The sequence below is a fragment of the Epargyreus clarus genome, unplaced genomic scaffold, assembly GCF_041222505.1.
Source record: "Epargyreus clarus isolate Ecla_fem2 unplaced genomic scaffold, WU_Ecla_fem_2.2 ptg000008l, whole genome shotgun sequence".
In the NCBI taxonomy this organism is placed as follows: Eukaryota; Metazoa; Arthropoda; class Insecta; order Lepidoptera; family Hesperiidae; genus Epargyreus; species Epargyreus clarus.
The window spans coordinates 15633790-15660145 of record NW_027332216.1 but is presented as its reverse complement, the minus strand read 5'-3'; the positions used below and the strand labels follow the sequence as shown (position 1 = coordinate 15660145).

General features: G+C 36.4%; 2 protein-coding genes and 1 long non-coding RNA gene across 6 annotated transcripts in view; 1 reads left to right on the top strand and 2 right to left on the bottom strand.

Moving 5' to 3' along the window:
- Nucleotides 1-9875, top strand: part of singed (fascin domain-containing protein singed) — a 62454-nt gene extending 52579 nt beyond the window's left edge. The window contains exons 7-10 of the mRNA XM_073076221.1: nt 4899-5055; nt 5706-5867; nt 6328-6455; nt 9129-9875. Coding sequence (XP_072932322.1) covers nt 4899-5055; nt 5706-5867; nt 6328-6455; nt 9129-9334 — 653 coding nt within the window. The 3' untranslated portion in view covers nt 9335-9875. The remainder of the gene's footprint in view (nt 1-4898; nt 5056-5705; nt 5868-6327; nt 6456-9128) is intronic.
- LOC140744577 (uncharacterized) lies at nt 7303-8329 on the bottom strand. The gene is made up of 2 exons (XR_012102559.1): nt 7870-8329; nt 7303-7616 (listed from the first exon to the last, which is right to left on the bottom strand). It is a non-coding gene; the product is annotated as an uncharacterized LOC140744577 (long non-coding RNA).
- Nucleotides 9876-14329: 4454 nt separating the features above from the next.
- Nucleotides 14330-26356, bottom strand: part of lqf (epsin homolog lqf) — a 30253-nt gene continuing 18226 nt past the window's right edge. The window contains exons 4-15 of one of the 4 annotated variants that reach the window (XM_073076225.1): nt 25977-26186; nt 25460-25541; nt 24096-24268; nt 23053-23246; nt 22398-22514; nt 21850-21967; nt 21582-21626; nt 19988-20089; nt 19584-19710; nt 19011-19225; nt 17623-17946; nt 14330-16745 (exon numbers count right to left, since the gene is read on the bottom strand). In XM_073076225.1, coding sequence (XP_072932326.1) covers nt 17629-17946; nt 19011-19225; nt 19584-19710; nt 19988-20089; nt 21582-21626; nt 21850-21967; nt 22398-22514; nt 23053-23246; nt 24096-24268; nt 25460-25541; nt 25977-26186 — 1701 coding nt within the window. In that variant the 3' untranslated portion in view covers nt 14330-16745; nt 17623-17628. The remainder of the gene's footprint in view (nt 16746-17622; nt 17947-19010; nt 19226-19583; nt 19711-19987; nt 20090-21581; nt 21627-21849; nt 21968-22397; nt 22515-23052; nt 23247-24095; nt 24269-25459; nt 25542-25976; nt 26187-26356) is intronic. The other 3 variants (XM_073076226.1, XM_073076227.1, XM_073076228.1) reach the window with 3 other exon arrangements.

Sequence of the window (26356 nt, the reverse complement as noted above, 5' to 3'; positions counted from 1 at the left end):
CTAATGTAAGATGCATACGACTACTTATAGGACTCACGACCATATATTTGAGGTGTAGGTGTTAATAATACTTTTTTATGATGCCACACAAAAAAAAATTATAGATAGTAAGTGGTTACAAGTCAATCAGGAGGATTGAGGTTCAAATTCCAGGATACTGATTTATCAAATTTAAATAAATAATCATTTGTAAATGGATTTAATGGAATTAATTACTTGAACGTTTAGAGTATCGTAAGGAAACCTAGAGATCTTTACAATTGAGATTTCTAATAAAACTTTGCCAAAGTTGAGAGCATGTTTCTAAAAACTACATCAGAAGTCATAGTTACTAGATAGTAGTCAAGATCGTCGTCACTAAACAGTCTCCGACACTCACGACTATTTGTCGTACAGTGTAAAGGAAGTGCGGGAAAAGATAGGAGCTCAAAGCTTTGTATCTCTAAGAGAACAATTACACGTTCGTTTCCTGCATGTGGCAAGCTCTGTTAGAAAGTAAATTACACTGCAATTGTGTTCGCTTGTCTGCTAAACGTATCTATCTTCTTTACTTTCAACTTGTGATACCAAGTAGAAAAGTTTTGAAGTTGCGATACAAGAAAAACATTAATTGAATTAATCTGAACGTTCAAAGTAGATAGAAATCGGGTTCAAAGATTCCGTTACATAGATACTTACATACAGACATACAACCCAAGCTAATAAAAGCGTGTTAAAAACACTTTTTGTTTCGTATAAATAGTATGGAATTTGGTGGACGCACGACCATGTATCTAAAATTTTATAACATGATTTATTCTGTTACATATGTTTAAAGGTCAATCTAGGCCTGTAGAAGATTTTCAATAATCATTTTTTTAAATATACTCCTATTTTTTTAAAGATACGATTTAACACTTTCTGAAAAAATCCTTAGACTATTTTGTTTTTTAATATTTTTATAAGTTTGGAAACGAACGTAGATTAAAACACATTTTTATTATGTATCTAATATTTAGCTACGTATTTCTATCAAACTTTGTAAGAAAATTCCTAAAGAAAATATTCTCATGACGACAATAGAAGTCTATCACAAAGGCCCGTTCAAACTGTACCTTAATCTCAAGTCGCGATATGACGACAAAGGTTCCGCCATGTTTTATCTAAAATTACAATGTTGGCTTTATCCAGACTTTGCTAGCTTTGTTGAAAGTATAATGGTTAGAGGTTACGTAGCATATTGACTTCCCTCGGTCTCGTGCTTATAAGACTTCTACTTTAATATTAGTAAGAAAACTTTTTAAATTGAGTTTTGTCCTCTAAAAAGTACATTTACGTTAGACGTCTTTGTACGACACTTACTGAAGAGAAGCGGTTTGTATGTCGCTATATTTTAAGATTTTTTGACTTCGAAGGGTTTAACCTCTTGGTTTCTATCGTACGAAGGATTTCCTTCGTAGTTCTTAGGTAGCTGACCATCTATGACAGAACTCTCAGAACACATCTAATATAGGAATTAAAATCTTGTATTTTGTAATGGGCGGATACCTCGTTCACATTAATCCTTTAAAAATACAAATAAAAAAATAAAAAATTTAAACAATTACGTTAATTTATTCCAACACTTGTCTATCTATTGTTTGAATAGTAGTTAACAAGAAGTTAATTTAATATTTGCTGTATAATCCATCATTGTGCTACAATCCAATCGGTGTAGGAACGGAACCCAGAGGTACGGCTCGTGACGCTCGTGAGGCGAGGTGCTTCACCCCCGCGCGTGATCCCGCGCCACCTCTCTAGGGCTGCCACACTTTAATATACACCAGGTTAATAAAATATCTGTAACTGTATTCTCTGATCAAAATATCTGTAACTAGATTAAAAATGACATATTAAAAGGCGTAGGAGCTAGGAATTGTGCCTTTGAAAGAGGAAGAGGGAAATAGTGGTAGCACCTATCATTGTTCGAATTCTGAGGCTGTCTGTATGTTTGTGCCTTGTAATGGTAGTATCACAGTTTAGCATAAAGAATTATGTTTAACCGATGTAGTTAGGGAGAGACAAGTACACTTATCTTCAGTGTTTATTACTCTACTGTGCTCAATCGCAGATAGTTACTAATTCTATAAGGAATTGATGACAGATGTCCACGGAGGGCAGTGACCATTTACCATTCAATAAAAAAAGATTTTGACCCCTTGACAAAAAGGCATATCTGATTTTATAGCAAAAATCTTTGCAAATCTGTATTAAGCTCCTGGCAACCCTATTCCGACCCTATCTCTACACTAGATAGTATCTCTGGTGTAGCGTTCGAGCGATTTGCATAACGAGTCCTGTCTAAAGGTCCAACGGTCCAATAATAACATTGGCAACTTTACTTTACTTTGTATGAGGTGCAAAGGTCCTATATACGAGTAGGATCTCTGTTAGTATCAACGTAGTTGTGTTTATTAAAGTAAAATTGTAATTGATCTGTAATTCTGTGGTACCTTGAGAAAGGACCGAGCAGGTATTGATTTTTTAGCAGTGCAGTTTGGACAAATGACCATGTATATATCAAATAAATGTTTGGTAACGAGCTCTACATGTACATAAAACAGTTATATCAAATTTATAATAACTCGATATTAATTTCTGTTTTGTAAACAGTATAAACAATAGATAAATTGATGATTCACACAGGCATTTTAAATTACGTTATCGTCACAGCTATTAAACAAAATTATCATAAAACCATTGCACTACAAATAAATATTCTGATTTATTCAATCATCATTGTTATCTATCACAAACATTCATCAATAATGCAGTTTTTGCTGTACAATTGTAACTTGTCTGATAATCACAAAAAATGGCATAAAAATTAACATAAAAATGCGTTATAAATAAGTATTAAAATTCAATTGTCATTTTTATCAATCTAACGCATTTATCACTGACAATGAAAACTGCGCCGTAATTTAATTTTATTTAGTCCAATAAATAACAAAAAAATAACGTAAAAATTAAGACTATATGAGTATCTGTAGCCGAGCGATCTCGGCGTGCTCGCGCGCTGGTATTCGCCGCAAAAACGCGCCATTGTTGCGAATGCTTTCTACCGTTTCTATCACGGATGCCAACGCCGCCACGCTCCGGTTCTCTGAGACGCGCCAACGTTATTGGTGCCGAAATTGTGATACTTTGTTAAAAGCCACTAATGTGCTGTATTTGCTTATAATTGAGAGAACAGTTTTTGAAGATTGCCATAACTCCTTGAGGATTGCCATGACTTGAGTTACGTTTTTGAAGAGTAATACAAATCTGGTCAAAACGTTACATTTTTTATGTTAAAATAAAAAAAATACTTATTAACAAACTTTGTATTTGTGTAATAGTAGTTCTTAGAACAGATTGACGTAGCTACGACTATTGATTACGAATATTATCTGCTTACAATAAATAATGGTCTATAAAAATATCTGATCGCCAAAAATAAAAGATTTGAGTCGTTCGTTTTTGTGTGACGGTTTGCTGGCGAATGTTGATTCACTCTTTATCTTATGATATCTTTTCCCTTGCGTACCGAAAATATTGATTTGATTGAATATAAGCGTGTGCGAGGACATTGCATTGAAGGATTGAAAGGGTTCTACCACCCTTTGTGGTTCGACACCGACTCTACTGCACCGCCGAACCACCTATTTCTGCCTTATAAGCTCATAACAGTAGTGTTAAGCGCAGCTGTGTTCTGGGTCGAAGGGTGTGGTAAGGGAGACAACCTTTTCCGAGGCGTTCCAACTTAGTCCTCAGGGACAACCTTTTCCGAGGCGTTCCAACTTAGTCCTCAGGGGTAGCGGCGCATCTGTAGCACTGATGTCTATGGGCGGTAGGAGTCACTTACCATCAGGTGGACTGCATGCTCGTCTGCTACTCCTATATTATAAAAAAAATATTGTCGAAAACTCCGGTTTATGACAAAACTATGTGAAACATATGCTACAGATGAATTTATATATAGTACCCTTCGGGCACACTCTTACATATTAAAGAAAACAGAACACAGAAATACATAAATTAATAATTATTAAAATATATAGTGCGTCGCCTGCAAAACCTTTTGTAGAAAGACATTCGTTATCAATCTTTGTGACCACCTCAAAAAATATTGACTCTCACAGTATGCCATCTAAGGACGGCCACATACATACACTGCACATGCTACTGAGGACTACATACTACACGTAGCTTGCCTCAGCACTACAACAGTGTTCAAACAGCGCATTTCCAGTAGCTGACTCCATTCGCCGGAGCTCTTGAAGTCAGCACAAACAGCTTTCAAACACAATGCAACACTGCTGTTAATGGAATACGGAGTGTTCGCGCCGTTCGCGAACTGCGAGGATAAACTATTGTGTTTGTTCGTTTGTTGTACCCTTGAGAGTAGTTCACAGTTAAGGGTAGTTTAAACTTTCACGTGTTACGTTTTACAATAACTTTTTCGGAGATATCATCACGTTTTGCGTGTTGGTATGTTTATTCCACTTTTAGTGGATAAGATGGAAACTACTCACGATTACTAATAGCAGGCTATAGTAATCTTCACATAGTATGATTATGTATGTATTAAAGTTTGAGGGTTTAAAATTATTCATGGTTCGACTCTACAAAACGTCGCGGTCATTGGCTGCAGTGACTACTACAACCAATCAATAAAATTATTCGTTTTACATAATTGTTTTAAATAATTAATGATAAGTTCATAGGTACTACTATGTGAAATAGTATAATATTTATTTTCTGTGCTTCTTCTCCGCAGCGAAACACCTTCCGAAGCGGTGGTAGTTTGTTGACAGAGTTCTATATATCTTTAAATAGAGATTTTAATTAAAAATATATATCATATAACTTTAAAACTAATCAAGTATATTCGTCAGGTGTGGACGTGACAGCGAACCAGGACGAGATCTCGTCGCACGAGACATTCCAGCTGGAGTTTGACTGGGGCACGCGCCGCTGGTACATCCGCACCATGCAGGACCGCTACTGGACGCTCGAGACTGGCGGTGGCATCCAGGCTAGTGGGGACAACAAGTGCGTATAATGTTTTGGTCTTTACAGTTCCAATATCTTCAGAATTAAGGTATAATTTGAACATATGATTTTCGTGGTGTTCTTTTGATAATACAAAGTGATAATTTGTAAAACGATCTACGCCTAAAGATTTGTGTAAATGTGGAGTCTACAGAGTTGGACATCTCTTGTCCAACTTTGTAGACTCCACATTTACACGGTCAATAGTTATAAGGGTGACTGTTAGTGGCTAAGTTTTCATGCGCGCTTCTGTCCTTCAAAGAGTACGTTACAGTCCGAGTTAGTAAATGAGTCCTATCGTTACGTATACGATAATAGTTGTTAAACCTTACCAGAGGCTTTATTGAAAACATTTGATTGGATTCAATTTACAAATTGAAGTAGCCTCTCGGTTGTGGAAAGAGATTTATGCTTAAAAATGAGACATAAAAAGTGATCCAACTATAATCAATTGTAAATCACCTGTATGTTTCTTTTTATCCCATCAATAAAAAATATATTGACTATGTTGGTGTGTGCACTGTACATACTAAATGCGTCCAAGTCTACTTGCGTGGTTTAACTACAATTTTGTTATCATAATATAAATAAAATGATTACCCTTATAATTTCAGTTAGTTTAAAGATAATGTTTTGTGACTTGTGTGTAGGTCTTCGAACGCGCTGTTCGAGCTGGAGTGGCAGGGAGACGGCGCGGTGGCCTTCCGCGCCAACAACGGCAAGTACCTCATGACGAAGCGCTCCGGACACCTGTACGCCAACGCAGACACTATCGACGACAACTGCAAATACTACTTCTATCTTATTAATAGGTAAAAACACCAGTATTCAATTGTGTTGGAAGTCGTAGAAATCTTGAAAGATTGATTGACTACACTTAAACTTTACCGCGAGCAGTGGAGTGTAGTGTTGTCATATAGCACTTAGGTGTTGCAACTTAGTGTTTTGGAGTGTAGTGGAATGGAGTAGGTAGAACCGTTAATTCATAGTGGACAGAATCTATTTTTTGCATTGTCGGCTAACGACAGTTATTGAAAATCAATCTATGAAATATTTTCCTGCCCAAATTAAATTTGGACATACTAGATATTGCAATTTTTCGATCTATAGTAGACAGAATTGAATATATAATATATTGATGAATAATAACAGGTGTAAGTTGTAAAACATAAGTTTAAGTAAAATAAACAAAATTAACAAATATATTTTTCTTGTTAATTAGTAAAATTGGTCTAATATTATACAAATCATGTAAACTATTTTGATTTTCAGGCCTATCCTGGTGTTGAAGTGCGAGCAAGGGTTCGTGGGGCCGAAGGGCGTGCGGCTGGAGTGTAACAAGGCCAACTACGAGACCATCCAGGTGGTGCGCGGTCCTAAGGGCGCTGTGTACTTCAAGGGTGAGTGAAATATTTTTTTATTAATTTGAATCAAAATATGTAATGAGCTTTTTATGAAAGTTTTATCAAAATCTATTGAGTTTGACATCAGCTGGAAATAAAAAGAAATTTTAATAAAAAATACGTGTGGCACTCGGAGACTGCCGCGGTAAAGCTATTGCATAGCATTTTTTATGCTATGAAAACGCTCAGAAGGAATTCCAGAAATACAATATATTCTTCCATAATCATCAACATTTACATTAATACATCTTTATCCACTATTTTATCATATCTCCATTATATAAGACATTGCAAATATCAGCTGACATTTCATAACTCCAAGCAAGACTGAACATTCTAAAATATAAAATAGAAAAGTATTTAAAGAAACCTCCTCCTTTTTTGAAGTCGGTTAATAAGTGACATAAAGTATTAACAACCAGCAATATAAATGGATCAATGCGATGTGCCTGTGACATTTGGCCGAATGTTACAGGTACATCGCATTTTTCATTAATAAATGCACTTTGTTTATTCATATTTAAAACACTTTGTACACAAATTATTTGTACCATAAATCATAATGGCGTTTTGATTTTGTGCTGTCAAGTCTGTCAGTTGTAATTGTACGTTTAAAAATAACAAACACTCTTTTACGTTATTTTATCAATCCAGAATTCAACATAGCTTATGTTGATAAAACATATTATTTGGATAATATGGTAATATAATTTTGAATTTTATAATGGGAATATAAAATATACTTCACGCAATTTTAAGATTTCTGCACGGATTATAAAAAAATGTGTATTACTGCCATCTGTGTTCAAGTTGACGAATTAAGGTTATCAAATAAAATAATAAGGAATGTAAAATAATACTTTATTCAATTATATCCATATTTTTCTATTGACAGTCAACAACTCGGTTGCCTGGAGACTTGATATCCAACAGTCCTCCACCGCTATTTTCACTTACACCACCAGGGGCGCCGGCAGCATTTGGTCAAGGTGACGGCGCACCAGTATGCCATTTTCAGTTCTGACTTCATAATGGAGTCTACCTAATCTTCGGATGACGACTCCGAACTCCCATTTAACTCTTGGGTTGGTGTAACTGCGGACTTGTACCTTATCACCTTGTCCGAACTCCTGCGTTGGCGGTGCATTGTAATGTAATCTGGATAGTGGGGCGGATTCTTAAATAAGGCATGCATATAGGTTCTTACCTCTCTGCCGAACATTAACTGATAAGGTGATAACTCTTTTGTATTAGGTGTACATCTCAAGCGTGCCTTGACAGTTAACAGTTTATCAAATAAACTTCCGCTCTTGGTGATATAAAAGAACATTCAGGTATTAGCCGATTATTTTCTTTTTGTACATTCAAAAATTTAAATTTTAGCTTTGTATATATTTCTTCAAATTCGTACCTGTATTTTATTTCCTCTTCTAAATTTTCTTCTTCTGTAAGCCATTCAATTTTTTCTTGAATCGCGTAGAATTTGTTCAAATTTTCTTGTAAAGAATTCAGTCGTATATTTATTTCTTCAATGTCAATTTTTTCTATTCCCGAAATGTAATTTTCGGTTCGTTTCATTAACCCACGTAATGTGGCTCGTATTTCCTTATTGTTTTTTAGTTCATTCGACATCTCGTCGCCAATATCAAATAAAATAATAAGGAATGTAAAATAATACTTTATTCAATTATATCCATATTTTTCTATTGACAGTCAACAACTCGGTTGCCTGGAGACTTGATAGTTGGATATCAAGTCTCCAGGCAACCGAGTTGTTGAAAGGTGTTACTTATTTTCGTTACGGAATTTCTCGATTCGGTCGCCGCGCTCAAAGCCCGCGATAAAAGCTATGCAATAGCTTAAAAATATACATTTTTGGGTATAATAAATTTGTCATTCTACGTAAATTTAATGAATTATTTTAACTACCCAGAAATGCGAAAAGGTCACAGACCAATATAAGTCTGTGGAAAAGCTATAAGTACTTGTGTGTAAAAATGGCACTCATCATTCATGGTATTTATGTAGAGAATGTTGATTCTATTGGTCTTATAAGTAACATTTCATTAGGCAAAACCATATAAGTTCCATATAAGTTTATTTGCCTAAAGGTCAGTATGATAAATGCTAGTTATAACATTTATCAACTATCGAGATTAATTAAAATGAATAAAGACAGGATAACGTATGTGTCCTGTCGCCATACAGGTTTGACGTGGTACTGTTCCGGGTTCGATTATATTTCTATTTAAGCCTGGACGTTTGTGCATTCATATATTATTTATGTATTTGTTTGTGGCACCCATAACATAGGGAAATCTAGAGACTTTGAGAGTATCTTTAAAGACCTTAAAGTCGTATCATATTTTGAAATCATACATAAGTATAGATATCTCACCGCCTTGTAATTGAAGAAAGCCATTAAAAGGCTTAAACGGCTAACAGTTCTATCAGCCATTTAATGTCTGTCATGGTGTAATTTACAATGCCGACATGCGCATCAGCAGCAATATCGTTTCATTCGTAAATGATCTAAAAACTACATTTTTTAATATTTTTCAAACACGAAAAAAAATGACTGACAATTTGAATTGTCAAAACTGGTTACATTTTCTTGTTAGGAGTGAGTAATCTTTACTAATCTATGTTTTAATCGTGTGTGATCCCCAGGTCAGAACGGCAAGTACTGGCACGCGGACGGCGAGAGCGTGACCTGCGACGCGGACGGCCCGCAAGGCTTCCACCTCGAGCTGCGCGAGCCCACGCGCCTCGCCATCCGCGCGGCCGCCGAGCGCAGCTACCTCGCCGCCGCCAAGAACGGGAACTTCCGCCTCGCCGGCCCCGACCTCGCGCACGCCACGCACTGGGAGTACTAAGCGGACACGCTGCTGAGGATCTACAGACATCGGGCCTGTAACAACTTATACAATAGTCGGACAACTTGGAACATTCAAACTGTATGGGATAATTTTCAATATCAAAAAATAATGAAGAATTTTTTAACACTTAAGAATCGCTTAGATAAAATCATCATCAACCCATCACTATCCCACTGCTGGGCACGAGTCTCCTCCGCGCTGGCTAAAATAGTGGACGGATATTACATTAAAATTAAAAGTAAACCAGATATCTATCTAAAGTATAAATAATGATTTTAATATTTTCAAAACAAGTAACAAATACCAATAATACCTAACTTTCATAAAGTAACAATGATTGTATCCATTATTTTCTACAAAAGATCAATAGTGATTGCAAAAGTGTATCTGAAGTCATCAAAATGTATTTTCATAGCTGCCAGTGCCCATTTCAATTCATGCCCGCATGTATAAGTTGATTGCATTGTTATCCATATCAAATAATATTGAAAAGCGAAATGTTCTATAACAGCTTATTTAAACGGTAATGCGTTTATGAATTGAATTATACAAAATTCGATAACAATGTAGGTCCTTAGCAGTTATCCGGTTCCCTCGAGTGAACCTCTACAAACCTATATACAAAATCCTGTTCACAATACTCTTCCAATAGCGTGTCCAAATCTGAAACTGGAACTTCTGGACGTTTGTGAGTTAACTAGGCGTGCAACTTAATTTCTATGTATTTTCTCCAAGTAAGTAACATTAGCGGGCGGGACGTTTCCAGGTGACGCCATTTTGTGTCAAACGGACGCCATTTGCGTTAACTTGAACGTCAAGATGGCGGCATCCAAACGATCCCAACGGCTGATTCTGAGAAGAATCCGCCGATACTGGTAGAAAAACATAAAACAGGAATGTCCGCAATGTCCCATGCATTGTTATCAAACATTTCGCTATAAAAAAAAGAAATGATATAGGTGGGTCAGCTGGAGATGACGCCCGACTTTGCATTTAGTATGGTTAAGGTATGTATCGCACGTGTGCGAATGTGATCATATGAAAATATCGCTTCTCTTATTATTATTGTAATCATAGATTATTTTCTTATTATTGGTAGATCTGCCGACACGATTGCTTGTTACGAATGTTTATTTTTGTGAGCGACACTATATTGTATGGCTTCAATAATTTATTTTTAATATCGAGATTAAATTAATTAGTATCGGGGATTATTATTGGAGGTTTTTCTAAAATATTTATTGGATATCGTAGCGTCTAGTCGATGATTTTTATACATTTGTACCCAATATTTACCCTCAGTGTGGTAGGTTAGTGAACACTTAACACCAAGAGACTGAAACCTACAACTCTACAGTAACTCCACGTACCGTAATTTTTAAGTTATTCAGGGCTGACGCAATACCAGACGTGTGCCGCGGCCGCCAACAGGGTTCACACTTTTATGACATGATCAAACGAGTTTTAATGCTGGATCAAACCAAATTGAGACGTCTGAAGAGAACAGATCTAGTAAGACTGTTTTTAACGAAATATTTCCTATCAAACTAGCAGAGCTTTTTATTTGATAACCTGTTGATTCCATTGCGACGTCTCAACTCCTACTCTCAATGACGTGCACGAAGTCTGGCTTTTTATGAATGAATAAGCTAGTTAGGTTATTGTAAGTATCATCGGTAGGATTAAGCAGCCGACGCACCGCTCCCAGAGGACGTCCATTCCACATGTCAACGGAGACATTTTTACGGTTTTTACAAGTTTTTTAGTACTGGTGCGTAGCTTGTCTTGTACATACGAGATTTTTAAGCCCGACACTGAAATCTCTGTACTTACTGCGTTTGGGATGCGAAAACTATCTCGATAAGGTTTTTTTACGATAATGAACAAAATGAAGTATTTGTACTGCGATTTATGCTGATCCTAAAATTTAATATTTGTACGATAACGTCTTTGTAAACTATTAATGAATAAATTATAATCATATTGTATATGCATGTTGTTTTATTTCTTACACCCGAAATACTTAAACAGAATAATCCGTCTCCGATTAAATAATTATGATTTCTACGTGTATATCATTTTATATTGTGATATAAAAGAATTGTGTATAAATTAATAAAAGTGCATTTAAAAATATAGTGAACTTGTTTATTTAACTAATCAAAAGAAAAAGGGTTTGACATGTACATTTACTGAAAATGAAAACACGGACTATTGAAAAACTTATATATTTCAATTAAATAGTTACATTACTCTTTACAGTTCTCCCTAGCTAAGTGACACATTGGATTAGCATCGATGCATTTTATTGGTCAAAATTAATATATTAAAAATAATTTATCTACATAACTGATAAACAAATTAATAACCATTTAAATCCGCTAATTAAAAATAATAAAGCAATAAGAAAAAAAAAACAAACTCATGCGTTGCCAGTACAAAAAATACATTTTAGCAATCGAAAAATATGATTATAACTATCACTATATTAAAATAGGAGTGCTAAATGTAGCGAGCCGCGTACCGTGAGGCAATTCGCCGTTAAAAAAATTTAATGATTTCTCATACTGGCAACACACGCTTATAAACTAATATAGTAGGTGGCAGCACTCAGCAGCTGTCAAATTGACGTGTAAAGAAGAGAAAATTGACAGATACGCGTGCCGCCTTTGCATTACATAATTTTGACCGTTCGGGTCGATAATGATAATGGGGACCACAAATACATAGCATAGTATACATACAACAGTATAAATGGAATATTTTGTACGCAACACACAGATACACACGTATTGGACTGAAGGACGCTTGTTTTGAAGTCGTTTAGATCACAATCACACTGGTTACATATTTTTGTAAAACCACATTAGAGGTATCTTAATTAGGACAAAAAATGCAAACAACATACTGATATCATTTAGTGGTAAATATACACCGTATGACTCTGCCATAACAAAACTAGGAAGATATTGTCTTGTGGACGCTTACGGTATTTAGGTAAGAACTTATATTAATTCGTTAATGTCGATGGAATCACAAAAATCTGTAAGCACGGTAATCGTCCAAACTTATGATAAGGCAAGTTCGTTGGATATTGGAGCGTTTAAGTGACGAAACGACAGACACGACAATTCTAAAAAAAAGTAAAACATTACAAATATTCAAAGGTTCAAAATCATTCACGTCTGGCCTAAACATAGACAAAGTCACAAATCAGACCCCAAAAAAGTAATAATTTAATCATACGTAAAAAGCTATAAGCTGACAGAGATATACGGCGTAGCTTCATATAAGGTTCATTCGATTGATATGATAACAGAAAGCGTATAACAAGCATTGGAAATCTGTTTGATTACTTTGTCTATGGTTCTAAACGATAAAATATCTTTTCATACTAGTCTAAGTATCAAGTCCCGAACATCCACGACTAACTGAATACTGCTATGTAATATTAGGCAGGCGGCATAGCGACGAACGACAATATTGTATCCAAATTACATATTACAAATACTCTGCACGACATAAGCTCTTTAAGAAATGTAATAATTGCTAATTCAAAATTAAATGTATTTGTAACTAAATAACATTTTGATGTCTAGATATTATCCAAAAATCTAAATGGTATGTTCTGCGAAAAACAAACACATAATTATTTCCGCCATTATTCCATTTTTTTAATGTTGATATATTATCATGTATATTATGTTTACTGAAACTATTCTTAATTAATTAAATTACAATAGTTTCGGTACCTAATTAGTAAACATTATATTACAAAGATTGTGCAATAAATATTTTGTGTTTCTGAAATTAATGTGTTTCGTATGATGATAAATTCGCGCCATGCCGCCTGTCCCGACACAGATACAATATAAAACTGTTATCTAAGGCACGATTATCAACTTCAACCCCCCGCGTAACCGTCGAACTGAATGTAGGCTCACATCTGTATGTAATATTAAATTAATGGCTGGCTGACTGGCTGGCTACTAACTACCATTTGATTTTCCTACAACTGGGCCATTGTATTTCTCATAAAGGGGGAGACTCGGGACACCATATGGTTCCAAGCAGATTCGTGGACGAAAGGTTAGTGAACCCGCCTCCGATGCTTTAGACCCGCCCATAAGCCTCAACAAGGTTTAACGACTTCTATCCAATGATAATGGAATCTCAGTCAAATGTGAAATCACAAGTTTAATGGCAGAATAATCTACTTTATTTGGTGTTATATTATATTCAAATATTACTTAAATATGTTTTATTATTCATTTAATATCAACGTCTTAATAAAAATATTATATTAAGGCCAAATAATAAGTTGAAAATTTCGACTTGTTGTAATGGTAAAATTTGTCCACTTGGATAAATAAAAATATACATTATAAAAAAAAAAAAAAAACATACAGATGTGAGCCTACACTGACAAGACAGAACACTCTCAGTAACTCGTAAGCCCCTTACAGCCGATTTAGTTGGTATCAATTACCAGAAATATATCAATTTTCACAAAAAAATACGTACTACTTATACACAAAATTTCGACCATCATTTTATATTATGTGTTACAAATCATGTAAATATATGAAATTATTTGTTAGTGCGCAGTAAAAACTGATATATCTTCGGCGATCGACTTTATATAGAAAACTATTGACCCTACAATGTCTATGCTACTCCTACGTACTTCTATGTGCTGTGGGAATGATTCGAACACGTGAATAAACTCCTCTTAAATGAGTATTCAATATTTACAGATATTTATTCTTATTTTATCCATCTTTATTGCAGTGGTTCTCAACATTTTTCCTTTAGTACCATTCTGGTATTTGTGACTAGTAACAGTGCGCGCAAGGTACGAAAATATTCAATTATTTCCAATTACCTAACAATGGACTTAATTATAATTTTACACTTCGCGAATTACCTTTCACAGCACTTGTTACTACAGATTGGGAACCATTCTGTAGTAACAAGTGCTGTAGTAACAAGTGACTCAACGTGATGAATTTTGATAAGTATAATGTAACATTTTAATTAATATAGAACAATTCAGCTCTTCTAATCAGTCTTTTAACACTACGTAATGATACAATTATGACTTCTATACCGTTTTAACGTTTTCTTGTTTGTTGTAAGAATAAGAATTATTCCTAATTTTCTCGTGTCGTTCGAGTCATTCCCACAGGCACGTCTACGGTCACACCATTATACAAAACCTGTCGCACCTCAGCCGCGCGGTCAACCACCGCCTAACTTACCACTATCACCATGTTTCGTCTCCCGATCACCCACGATTACTTTATTATTTATCATTATAAATACAATAAAAAAAGATGCTGTCGCGTTTAAATGCAGGTTTTTACACATTTTCTCGTGTGGTACATAATTTTGGAGGCAAATTTTTAGTTGTGGAACTTTTCGCCGAAATAAAATATTTTTTTTTGTGATATTTAAAGAAAAATGTGAAAAAATCTACACTTATCTGCATTTTATTTAGTAATAATGAGTGATATAAGAATGCACAAAATTGTATACAATTTGAAATAAAATAATAATAATGATTGTATCCTATGATAATAATTGAAAAAAAAAACTAATTTCAAAAATCACGATAAATATAGAAGATATAGAAGAAAAGTTATATTCATACAATATGCCCTCGCTTTCATATGTGATATTAATATAAAAATATTTCTTGTGAATATTCTTCGATAATTTGCACGCTGTTTTTCAAATATTAGGGGTTTTTTCCTGTCATGCGTGTTTATATCCGCATGATGTTTCAACCGCATGCGTGAATTAAATCGCTGCAGTTTCTTTTTAATCAGCTTACGCATGACATGCATGGCAGGAAAACTTTCTGTGACACGATAGGATGCAAATGGTACGCACGTGGACACAAGCCCGCGTGATAAAAAACATAAACTTGCAAAATGTTTCGAATTTAAACTGATTTATTAAAATAACAATTATATACATATATACTATGCGTGGGCACCGTTTGAAGTGAGGAACGGGTAACTATGTATACTATAGCACACACTATATAATTAATTGTTAACTGTTTATAACTCAATGCTGTTCAAGTATCTTCCCCACAATTGTAAGATGCCTGGAGCATATTAGACCACGCTGTTTCAATGCAGATTGCATTCCGTATAATGGTTCTCAGTATATCACATATGAAAGCGAGATCTTTTTACACAACTTTATATATTTTCTTTATTACAATCAAAACAAAGTATACAAGAGGAATTAATTGTAAAGTCCATCCACAAAATCAATAGAATTTCATTATTTAATTAACGCTAGGAGTGATGTAGAGACCAATGGGACTATAATACCGATTATTTTAAAAATTGACTTTCCTTGTAGCCCTTTGTGTCGATATTGCTTGTTGCTAGATGCAATATATTGCACAGACAAATATGTTATAAAAATAGTTTGCAATAGAACCAACTTTTCTTTGAACCCAATATCTAAATTAATATCTGAAGGCGGTAGACATGAAATGCAATAGTAGGTACAATATTCTAGCAATAATAACGAAATTTGCGTGCGGTACGCTTGATTTTCAGTGACCATCAGTTGGAACAACACCAACGCCAGATAGTACTTAACGCCTTTTTCCTGTCACGCACGTCCCAACCGCACGTGTAAATCAATTCACAATCTCACGACCCGCGTGCGTGGTTCGCATGACAGATAAGAATCCATTTATGAAATTGTAGGATACATGCGGACCAGATTCGCTACGTTATTTAATCACATTTCATGTGCTGCGTTATTAAATCACATTTATAGTACAGCACAGACGAAGCAATCAAATATACTCCAAGTGACATATTAAAAATTTGTTCTTGTTAACAGAGTTTAGTCACTAAGTGGAATATGTATAGTGTGACTTAAAATTCGATCCATTAGGAGTACATTTGCTTACATTTTCTATGCATTCTAATGAAATGGCCATCATTTCTTTTAAGTCCTGCCTGACGTCGGGCAACAAAGCTAAGGTAGATTTTACAAAAATATAAGTTATTGTTAAAATTATATTCTGTATGACGCATCCATTAGAAAACGCACGCACAAGGTAATTCTAACAGCCAAATTTGAGAAAACTTCATTCATGAAATTTCAAAGAAAAATTTTCACGTAACTGCCGAAAAACAAACTATAATTTTTTTATTGCATTGAGAATTTTTTGAAGAACTTACAAATACACACTGGTCGTTCCAAAGCTTATGTGGCAACTCAGCTGTGGGTTCCGAAGGGTTCGTGTCGTTGATCCCTTCGTAGGCAAGCTGGTGTGAAGTGACCGTGTGGAGCGTGTGGTGGAGCGCTGACCGCGCAGTCCCATTGGTCTGGTCCGTCCACGCCGCCGTTGTAACGTCGGCTACACTAAACTCTGCAAGTGGTAAAGGTTATGTTCAAAAGATAATTAATGAAATAATTTGTGGAGTTTATGTGTGAATGTTTGCGCTAAGAGCGTGTGTGTGTGTAAGTGTACGTGTGTAATATAGGGTCACTTAGGGTTTAATTCTTTAGAGGTCCGTAGAAACCTCAACCAAATTGAAATTATGTGCAAGATTTTAAATAATGTTGTTGAGGCATAGGAACTTCACAATCAGCTTTGCCGAATATTTGTCCCAGACAATTATCAACGAAGCCGAAAGCACAAGTTATTTGTGGTTCCGCCTTCCTGCACTGTGTCGCGCGCTTAATCACCTGTTCCGCGCACACTTGCGACATTGAACGCGCTCATGGATTATTATCCGAACTGTGATGTGCTTGCTGATGACTGGAAGCTGATCATGTCTGTATGCTTGGAGTTCTGTGAGTTGTCTGTATGTTAGATCTGTCTAGTTAGTGTAAGTGGCCTCGGCCGTTCTAATTAGATCAATAAAATAAATAAATAAATATCGAAGAGACTGTTATTATAATACACAAAAATTATATTGGTGATCGAAATTTAACCATTATAATTATGGAAAATGGCAGGTTTTTAATTGACAACACAACAGTAAATAGTTAGTAAAAAAAAACAAACAAAATTGATTGACGAACAAAAGAGAAAAATGTTCTAATAATTAATATGATGTCATATTAATTATAAGAACCTGTTGTTTTAGCAATAAATTACTGATTACTGATACTTTTAATATTTCTTCCTTAGAGAAAACTATCGCAATGAGAAACTAGCTATGCACAGTGCATTGTTGTTTCCAGGTATGTATATTTATAAATGCTATTGCATATTTTATATATCCGTCAAAAGTACGAACCTGAGGCTAGGATAAGAACGGATTGGGTGTGTGTCGCGTGGGCGGCGGCGACCACGGCGAGGACGAGCGCGCGGCCACCGGCGCCCAGGGGTCCGCCGCGCCCGCCCCGTGCGGGGGCAGACCCCCCGCGGCGGGCATCGGGGGCAGCCCGGCCCCTGAGGGGTTCAGACCCGCCCCCGAGGGGTTGAGGCCGGCGGGGTTGAGGCCGCTACCGAAGGCCGGGGAGGGCGCGGACGCCAGCCCCGCCGCGGGGAAGTTGAGCCCGACTAGTGGCGGCGTTATGCCCATTTGTTGTTGTTTCAGCTCGTTGATTGTTAGTTTTGCCTGGAACAATAATAAACAGATTAAGATCAATAATTATTTATCCATCAGATACCATGCAAATAAGGTTAATTTGGATTATTATTCAAAATGTAATTATAGTTTTAATATACTTACACTTAAGTGAACTTAGAACTAAGTAGTAATTTCAGTACTTCTAATTTCAGCTCAATCGATTGGGTGTAAAAAGTTTTAAAATTCAGTTGCAACATTTTACTATCACATACATATAACAAGTTGATTACAAAAACTTGTAAAATTTTAACATTTTGTTATTAATTTCAATACATAATAATTATTAATTTTTATATTTTTTGCATAACTTATACAAGCAGAACATACCATAGTATGTACCTTATGTAAGTGTTAAACACTGCTGTGTTCTACTTTGGAGGGTTTGGTAAGGGAGCCAAGCTAATGTGAGTAGTTAGTTCCAACTTAGACCTCAAGCATAGCAACGCACCATCAGATTTCCATTGACGACAATAGCCATTTACCATCAGTTGTCCTGCATGCTCGTTTACTACTCTTATAGTATAAAGAAAGAATTTAAACTGTACAGACATGTGGACAACCTCGGGTAAAAATATAATGCTATCTAGGGTCGATCACAGATGTCCACCACATGCCGTAGCCACTTACCATCAGTTGTCCTGCTTACTTGCTTGCTTGCTACTTCTACATAATAAATATAAAAAAATCTCGTGTCACAATGTTAGTTACCGTACTCCGAAACGGCTTTACCGATTTTCACCAAATTTTATATGCATATTTAGTATGTCTGAGAATCGGCTACTATCTATTTTTCATACCTCCAAGTGATAAGGGTTGTTTACCCTTAACATTTTTTATTTATATGGCAACACACCGTTTGCCGGGTCAGCTAGTAATAAATAAATATATACATAAAAAAATATTCATAACTTACTGGCGGGGGTTGATTTTTCATACCTCTAAGTGATAAGGGTTCTTTACCCTTAACATTTTTTATTTATATGGCAACACAACGTTTGCCGGGTCAGCTAGTAATAAATAAATATATACATAAAAAAATATTCATAACTTACTGGCGGGGGTTGAGCGAACAGCTGCCGGGGCGGTTCCGGCGCGAAGGGGTTGGGCGCGGGCGCGTCGGGCGCGGCGGGCTGCAGCAACCTCTCCAGGTTCACCAGCGACGAGTTCTCCCCCAGGAACGCCGAGGGGGACTTCTTAACCGCCCCCGTCGACACCCCCCCGGTACCCGACGCTAGGGGGGACGCGTGCTTCGGGGTTAGGCTGTCACCTGGATACATCAATAAGTTTCGTAAATATTAAGTAGCAAAATAGTTAAGTCCACGCAGCATGAGTAAAATAACAATATCCAGTAACTAAGACCTAATATGGCAGTAGTTCTGTCTGGGGGACACAAAGTACTAGAAGCTGTTGATTAAATAATAATCAATTCAATTCAATTCAATCAATTTATAATGATACTATTCTCCGACTGAACACGAAAACATTGTGCAATTCGTATTATTGTGATATGTAATTATTCGTTTGGATTCAGAGCGCCTTTCAATCTTATTATACAATAAAAAGTATCGTTCGATGTTATTGTAGGTTTAGGGGCAGTCTAAGTAAAGGGCCCTATCGATACTGACCCAACAAGGAGAGGTCGAAGGGGTCCGGCTCGGGGTTGTTGTTCTGGCGCGGGCGTTGCGACAATGCGTCGAACTGCTCCAGCTCCGACGACGACGGGGACGATATGACAGACACCGGGGATTTGCTCTGCGAATGAGCAACACTTAAGAATATTACACAATATATTTAATAATGTATAATGTTAAATAAATGTTTGTTTGGTTTTTCTTGTAACATTTTTATGAATACAATGTAACTTGTTTGTAGATATTAGCGGGACGAAGTCAGCGAGTACATAGCGTTAGTTTGCCCTTACTGTCGCTACGGAGTATACGTTTGTAGTTGTGTTCGACCGTATCGGCTCTCTGACTACACCTGCGCGCAACGACCTCAGAGCGGACTAGAAGTTTGGCGCGGTCGTTACCTGTGCGAGGGGCGCCCAGGGGTCGGGCGGCGCGTGCGCGGCGGGCGCCCAGGGGTCGCGCGCGGGGCTGGCCGCGGCCGACCACGCGTCCGACGACGTCTCCTGTCACATACCATACACTATTTCATATTGATTAAACACACACATTATACAGGGTGAATTTTTAAAACGGGCCTTCAGGGCCAAATCTGAAACTATAAGGATTAGCGAAAAATGCTGAAAGGAGTTACGAGGCCGATTTTGATAATAACTAAAACTGCATCATTACTTTTTTAAAATAACTTTTTCCCTAGCCGGGAATCGAACGAGTTCATTTTGAAAAAAAATACACCCTCTATATTACTCAACTATCTGATAGTGTTGCTTATAAGGATCAAAATCTGGGAAGTAATGGTAAATGACAAACAAAAGGAAAAGCCTCAATTTTAAGAAAATCCATATTTCTTCATATTAATTTGGCAGTTAAGTTCCCGCCATTCATCAATTTAAACATTTCGCGTATTAACAATTTTTTTGCTCAATGCTTCAAATCATTCGAAATGGACGTTTTGTTCTTCAAGAATTCATATTTTTATGTCCGACTTAGTTAAGGTTACTTTTAGGACCATTATAATAGATTTAACTTGCTATGAGCGGAGTTTCGTTTAATACAGATGTAAAATTGCCAATTTGCGAGAATGTCTTTTTCGAGTCAAATCCGAGTGATAACTAAACAAAGAGATATAGAAAATCATATTTACTGTTGAAACGTAGTTATAAACAACAAACAATTAAAAATTATTATTTTATCACTTATCTATTTTTATTAAAAAATAAATCCGAAACACGGCGGTAATTTATTTGCCAAACTTTTCCTTTTCATACTAAGCCGAATGTCACGGTTATAACATCGAATAATTAGTTGATTAACCAACAATTTTTTCAATGGTATGACTTACGTATGTTTCTAAAGAATTATACATAAATCATTTGTTATGTATAATCCTTGAGGATTAGTATGCCAATGTATGGAAAAATACGTGTTTTCTTCAAAATTTTCCTTTTCCTTTAATTTGTCACATAACATTACTTCCCAGAATTTGATCCTTATAAGCGACACTATCAGGTAGTGAAATAATATAGAGGGTGTATTTTTTTTTTCAAATTAACTCGTTCGATTCCCGGCTAAGGAAAAAAATATTTTAAAAAACTAATTATGCAGTTTTAGTTTTTATCAAAATCGGCCTCGTAACTCCTTTCAGCATTTTTCGCTAATCCTTATAGTTTCGGATTTGGCCCTGAAGGCCCGTTTGAAAAATTCACCCTGTATACCACACACATATTATAGATCGTATTTGAAAATGGAAAGAAAACAGATCAGTGTATTTTTTACGTGGTACGAAATTGCGCGCGCCGATGTAACACATAATATCATTGTATTAAATACGCCAAAGTAAAACATCCTGCGTGCGTACGTACGTACGCGTATGTATGTATGTAACTCCTACGTATCACACACTTTAGTTAAACTATGACCCGTTGAATATTAAACAATACCCAACAGTAAAAGAGTATAAACTAGCGTACAATAGCGGCCTACCACACATTCGCTTACCATGGGATCGTGTAATGTACCGTAATCCAACTCCAGGTGCAAAGACTGAAAATTATTATTTTAGGAAATAATTAAATAGAAAAACTCAATCGACACACTATGTTACGTAAAAAGATCCCTCCTAACTAAACTTTACTTAAACTATCATTGAGTTTTATTTTGGTCTTCAAGAATTTCAGTGGCATACTACTCAATGTTTTTTTTTTTTAGATTTTTGTCACAGTATTTACTACCTCTATGGTTACGATACCAAAAAATAGTGACTAACCGGCTTGGGGTGGGGTGGGGAGGCCACGCCCCAGGGATCGGGCGCGCCCAGCCCCACATCCAGCAAATCCAGCAGGTGCGATTGGGGCGCCTCCGCCTTCTGCTCTGGTCCCACCGTCCTGGGGACACAATCGATCATCATTAATACATACACGAATTAGCAAATAACGGTTTTACACTTATAGTTACGTACTAGGGTTCTTGTGTCGTAGATGGCATGTACACACAAATACACAAACAGACTAATTTAGGATAGAAGTGTCGATACATCATTTACATTTGTAAAACAGATTTATAGCTTAATTGTAACAGATGATATTTTATATACATAAGAACTGTTGAACCAACTTTAGTTTTCCTATTAAAGGTTAAAGGCGTTAACGATGAAATGTATAATTTAAAAAAAGGTATGATAGAAGGTAGGAAAAAATATGGGTCATTCAAAAAAGTATAGGCTCCTAAGTATGGGTACCCTTATGTGTAATTTCGAGCAAAAGACTCGTTAAATAATACACTTATGTGTTTTATTACACAACACTAGTTACTAACGGCGACAGACTCCGGAGACAGTCCATACATCCAAATAGCCAACACCGAGGTAAAGACTCCAACTGCCATCCACCACACTCCGATAACATCGCTTGGTATCTTAGGTACTGTTCCAACCTGTGGGTAGTATAGGATTAGGAAAGGTACGGGGTTAATTGGAGCAGATAAATAGGTATAACGACTTGGACGGAATATATTTTGAGGAAAAGGACTTGCAGAAGGATAAAACTTATGACTAGATCAATTTAAGTAATGTTTTCTAAAGGATTTTACTTGATATAATATGTCATTACTAAAACTAAGGTTACTTGTTTCTAGGCCATTTTGTGCTTACTGAAAGTCGTTCTGCGACTGGCTGACTTTACTACAAAGAAACCAATCTAAATACTAAGTTGAAGTCACATTGTGACTAACTCAACAACACGAGCTGTAGTAGCACCTAAAAAAAAGCACAACACAAACAGCCATATATGAGCGGCGAATACTTTCCTCGCGCGAGCTCATTAAAAAAACCGACACAGATATCTACTGAAAGCCGTTCTGCGAGTGGTTAACCGCCAGTTGCAGCACATCAATGATCATGTCTACCAATCATCCAGCGTCGCCTCTCCTGTCGCTCGAGCTCTCTAAAACAACATAATAAAGCGATGCTCACTGGAAGTCGTTCTGCGACTGGCTGATGGCGAGCTGCAACCGCACATCGTCGGAGCGTCGCCGCCTCTCCTCCCGCTCGGCCTCCTCGCGCGACATGGCGAGCGCGAGCTGCAGCTGCAGCTCCTCCTCGCCCGCCGTCAGCGGCCGCGCCAGCTCCGCCTCGCGACCGCCCCACTCGGCCGGCTCGTTGCTTAGCTGTAGGGGGCAATGGGGATTGAGTTTGATTAGAAGAGCTCTTGAGAGGTGGTAGAAGTAGTATAGTTTGACTGAAAAGGTACGTTAATTAAAGGAGTTCTTGCGTTTCGATAGAAGGATCTTACGTAAGAAGCTACCTCCTTGGCTTTTATCGGTCGTCATCTGGTTCTATATTATGGTGTTAGTTACAGATGTCTATGAGTAGCAGTGACTACGTAGCAGCAACTCGATTAAGAACTCTTTTCCATCCATTCATCGATCCATTAACCTTTATTGCCATCCATATTCCATCAGCCAAGAACTCTTTTGTTGTTTAAAAACCACTAGTTCATTTGAAGAATACTTCACAACCACAGCAACTTTTAAGTAAAATTTGTTGCCACAATAATTTATATTTATTTGTTTATGATAATTTATATGTATAATTTTGGACGTACTTAATAAAAACAAACTGGAATTATAGCATCGTCACCAATTTGCCAGCCCTCTCTATTTCTAACTTGTATGCAATATGAAAAGTGTAAAAAAAACCTTTGATAATTCAATATTGTATAGTTAACTTTCTTCATGAGCGCACTTCAAGCGAGCTTCATGTAGTGCACTTCTTCATTTACTTTAAAATCTACGATGACAAGATCATAAGAGAGCGTAGTGAACGTTTAATTTCACGATAAGTATAGTCCGCGCCAAACTGCTAGTTGCTCTGAAGCTGTTGCGAGCAGATGTTGTTATACAATTTATCATGGCGACGCGATTCATTTCCATATTCAGAGCGGACTAACAGTTTTACGCGTAGTATACCCGTGCCGTGTCCAGAAATGGGACAGAATTAGGTTCATGATGACTCACCGCGGGGAAGGTGGGGCTAGAGGGCGTGTCGAGCGCGCCGTCGCTGCCGAACGCGCTCGCACTCTGCGCGAACCGCTGCTTCGCCTTCAACGCGCGCGCTCGCTCGTTCTTCAACCGCTCCTCGTCCTTCAACAGGTTCACTAGTTGTTTCGCCTTCTCTCGCACGTTTAGACCTGGAAATTATTATTGTTTTTTTTAACAAATGGAATTCATGTTTATAATAAATTTGTGCAGTACGTAGCGCTCTTAAAGGTAAAATGGAGCTAGCAATTGTTATTGTAAATAAATTATTATAAAACCAAAAAACTTGACTACTTTGAAAATAATTACCTTAAAAGAGGACAGTAAATACTACAATAATAAAGCTAATATATTAAAAACATAAACTGGTATAATAGTATTATAGGTAGTTTTTTCCTCTGATTGTTGTGTTCAACTTAATGTACGATTACTGGCTAGGAAAACAGATTAAACAGAAACTAAATTAAGATAGATAAAGAAGATAGATCAGATAGATCAGAGATAGATTAAGAAGAAATAAAAAAATAAATGAAGATAAAATGAAGAAATAAAAAAATAAATGAAGATAAAATGAAGAAATAAATAAATAAGGATATACTTATACTGTGGTATAACTAACAATGAGGCGTATTTTGAAGAAATAAAAAAATCGTAATTTAGTTTCTGTTTAATCTGTTTTCCTAGCCAGTAATCGTACATCAAGTTGAACACAACAATCAGAGGAAAAAACGACCTATAATACTATTATACCAGTTTATGTTTTCCTTATACTGTGGTTATACGTTTAGAGTTTAGGTACTCTTATCTCAAATTTGTTATAGTAAACGAATTATACAGCAAATATTTCTTATTTTTCAGTTTACAATTAATTACATTAATTTTAGAGTAAAGTTTGCATATAATACATACACATCACAATTACCCCATACAAATAAGCGCCTACACCTATGGTAATGCACTACGTCAAAAGGTTTCGCTTATGTCACCTTGGGCTCATTGTCACCACACCACGCAATAGTAAAGATAACAATTCATAAGTCATTGCTACAAACAACCATCTGTGTAAATATAATCCATAGTAATACTATAAATGAATTTATTAATAGTACAATTATATTATTTACAAGTACAACATAATTTAAGACTGCAGATATTTCAATATTTATTTTTATACATCTTTCATTTACAGTAGCATTGCATTAATATTTAAATATTCAGCTTTATGTTGGTTTTATTTTTATTATTTTACCTTCATTCCATGCTTAATGCAAAGTGATTATTGCTGTAGTTGGACTGCCAAAACCACTATAATCATAGCAGGTAAACTAATAAGGGCCACTGACCTTGATCTTTTCCTTCCTCCATGTACTGGAAATCCTTTAACGTGTGTATTGCAAATATGTTCTCCTTACATTGCATTGCAACCTGGAATGTGGAACAACATTTTTTTTAATTTACGAAAAAATATTAAATGGAATATTTGAGTTGGAGTATGCACAAAGGTGAGATGTTGAATGTGAAATTGTGCGCATTACACATATTTGGGTCTTTTAATAACAGTGTTGCGCATTGGTATTCTGTTTTATTACACAGAACGTACAAAGGACATACACAAGATATGCAAAGTCCTCGGTGATATTAGGGGCACCATTTGTGGCCGGCCTTAGATACAACTCAAAGTCTATTTGGGGTTTATCACAGACCAGATGTCCATGGACAGGGACGACTTACAATCAGGTGTAGCTGTATGTTCTTATTCCTAATTCTTATTAAAATAAAACAACTGTACCAGATGATATTTCCATTTTGACTCCTCGACATTTCTCGATACTTAACCAGAATTGAGTGAACACAACGGACCTTTTCGCTACCGGTCTTGATAAGATACTCCATTAGCACGAGCGCCTTGTACACGTGCCGCCAGTTCTTGCCGTGGTCGTTCAGCCGCTTCCAGATCATCTGCATGATCTCCGTGAACGCCATCACGTTGTACGTCAGGTCGGCGATCTCCGCCATGAGGGTGCTCGACGGCCCCCATGGGTCGTTTGATGTTGCTTCGCGCACTTTAACCTTGAAATATAGAAAAGTAGCTGATTAATACGTGCGAGACTTTAACCTTCAAACAGATGCAGTAACAGTTACAGCGTGTGACTGATATGTGTGTCTTATGAAGATGTAGAGAATCATCATCAACCCATTACTGTCCTACTGCTGGGCACGGGTCTCCTCTCAGAATGAGT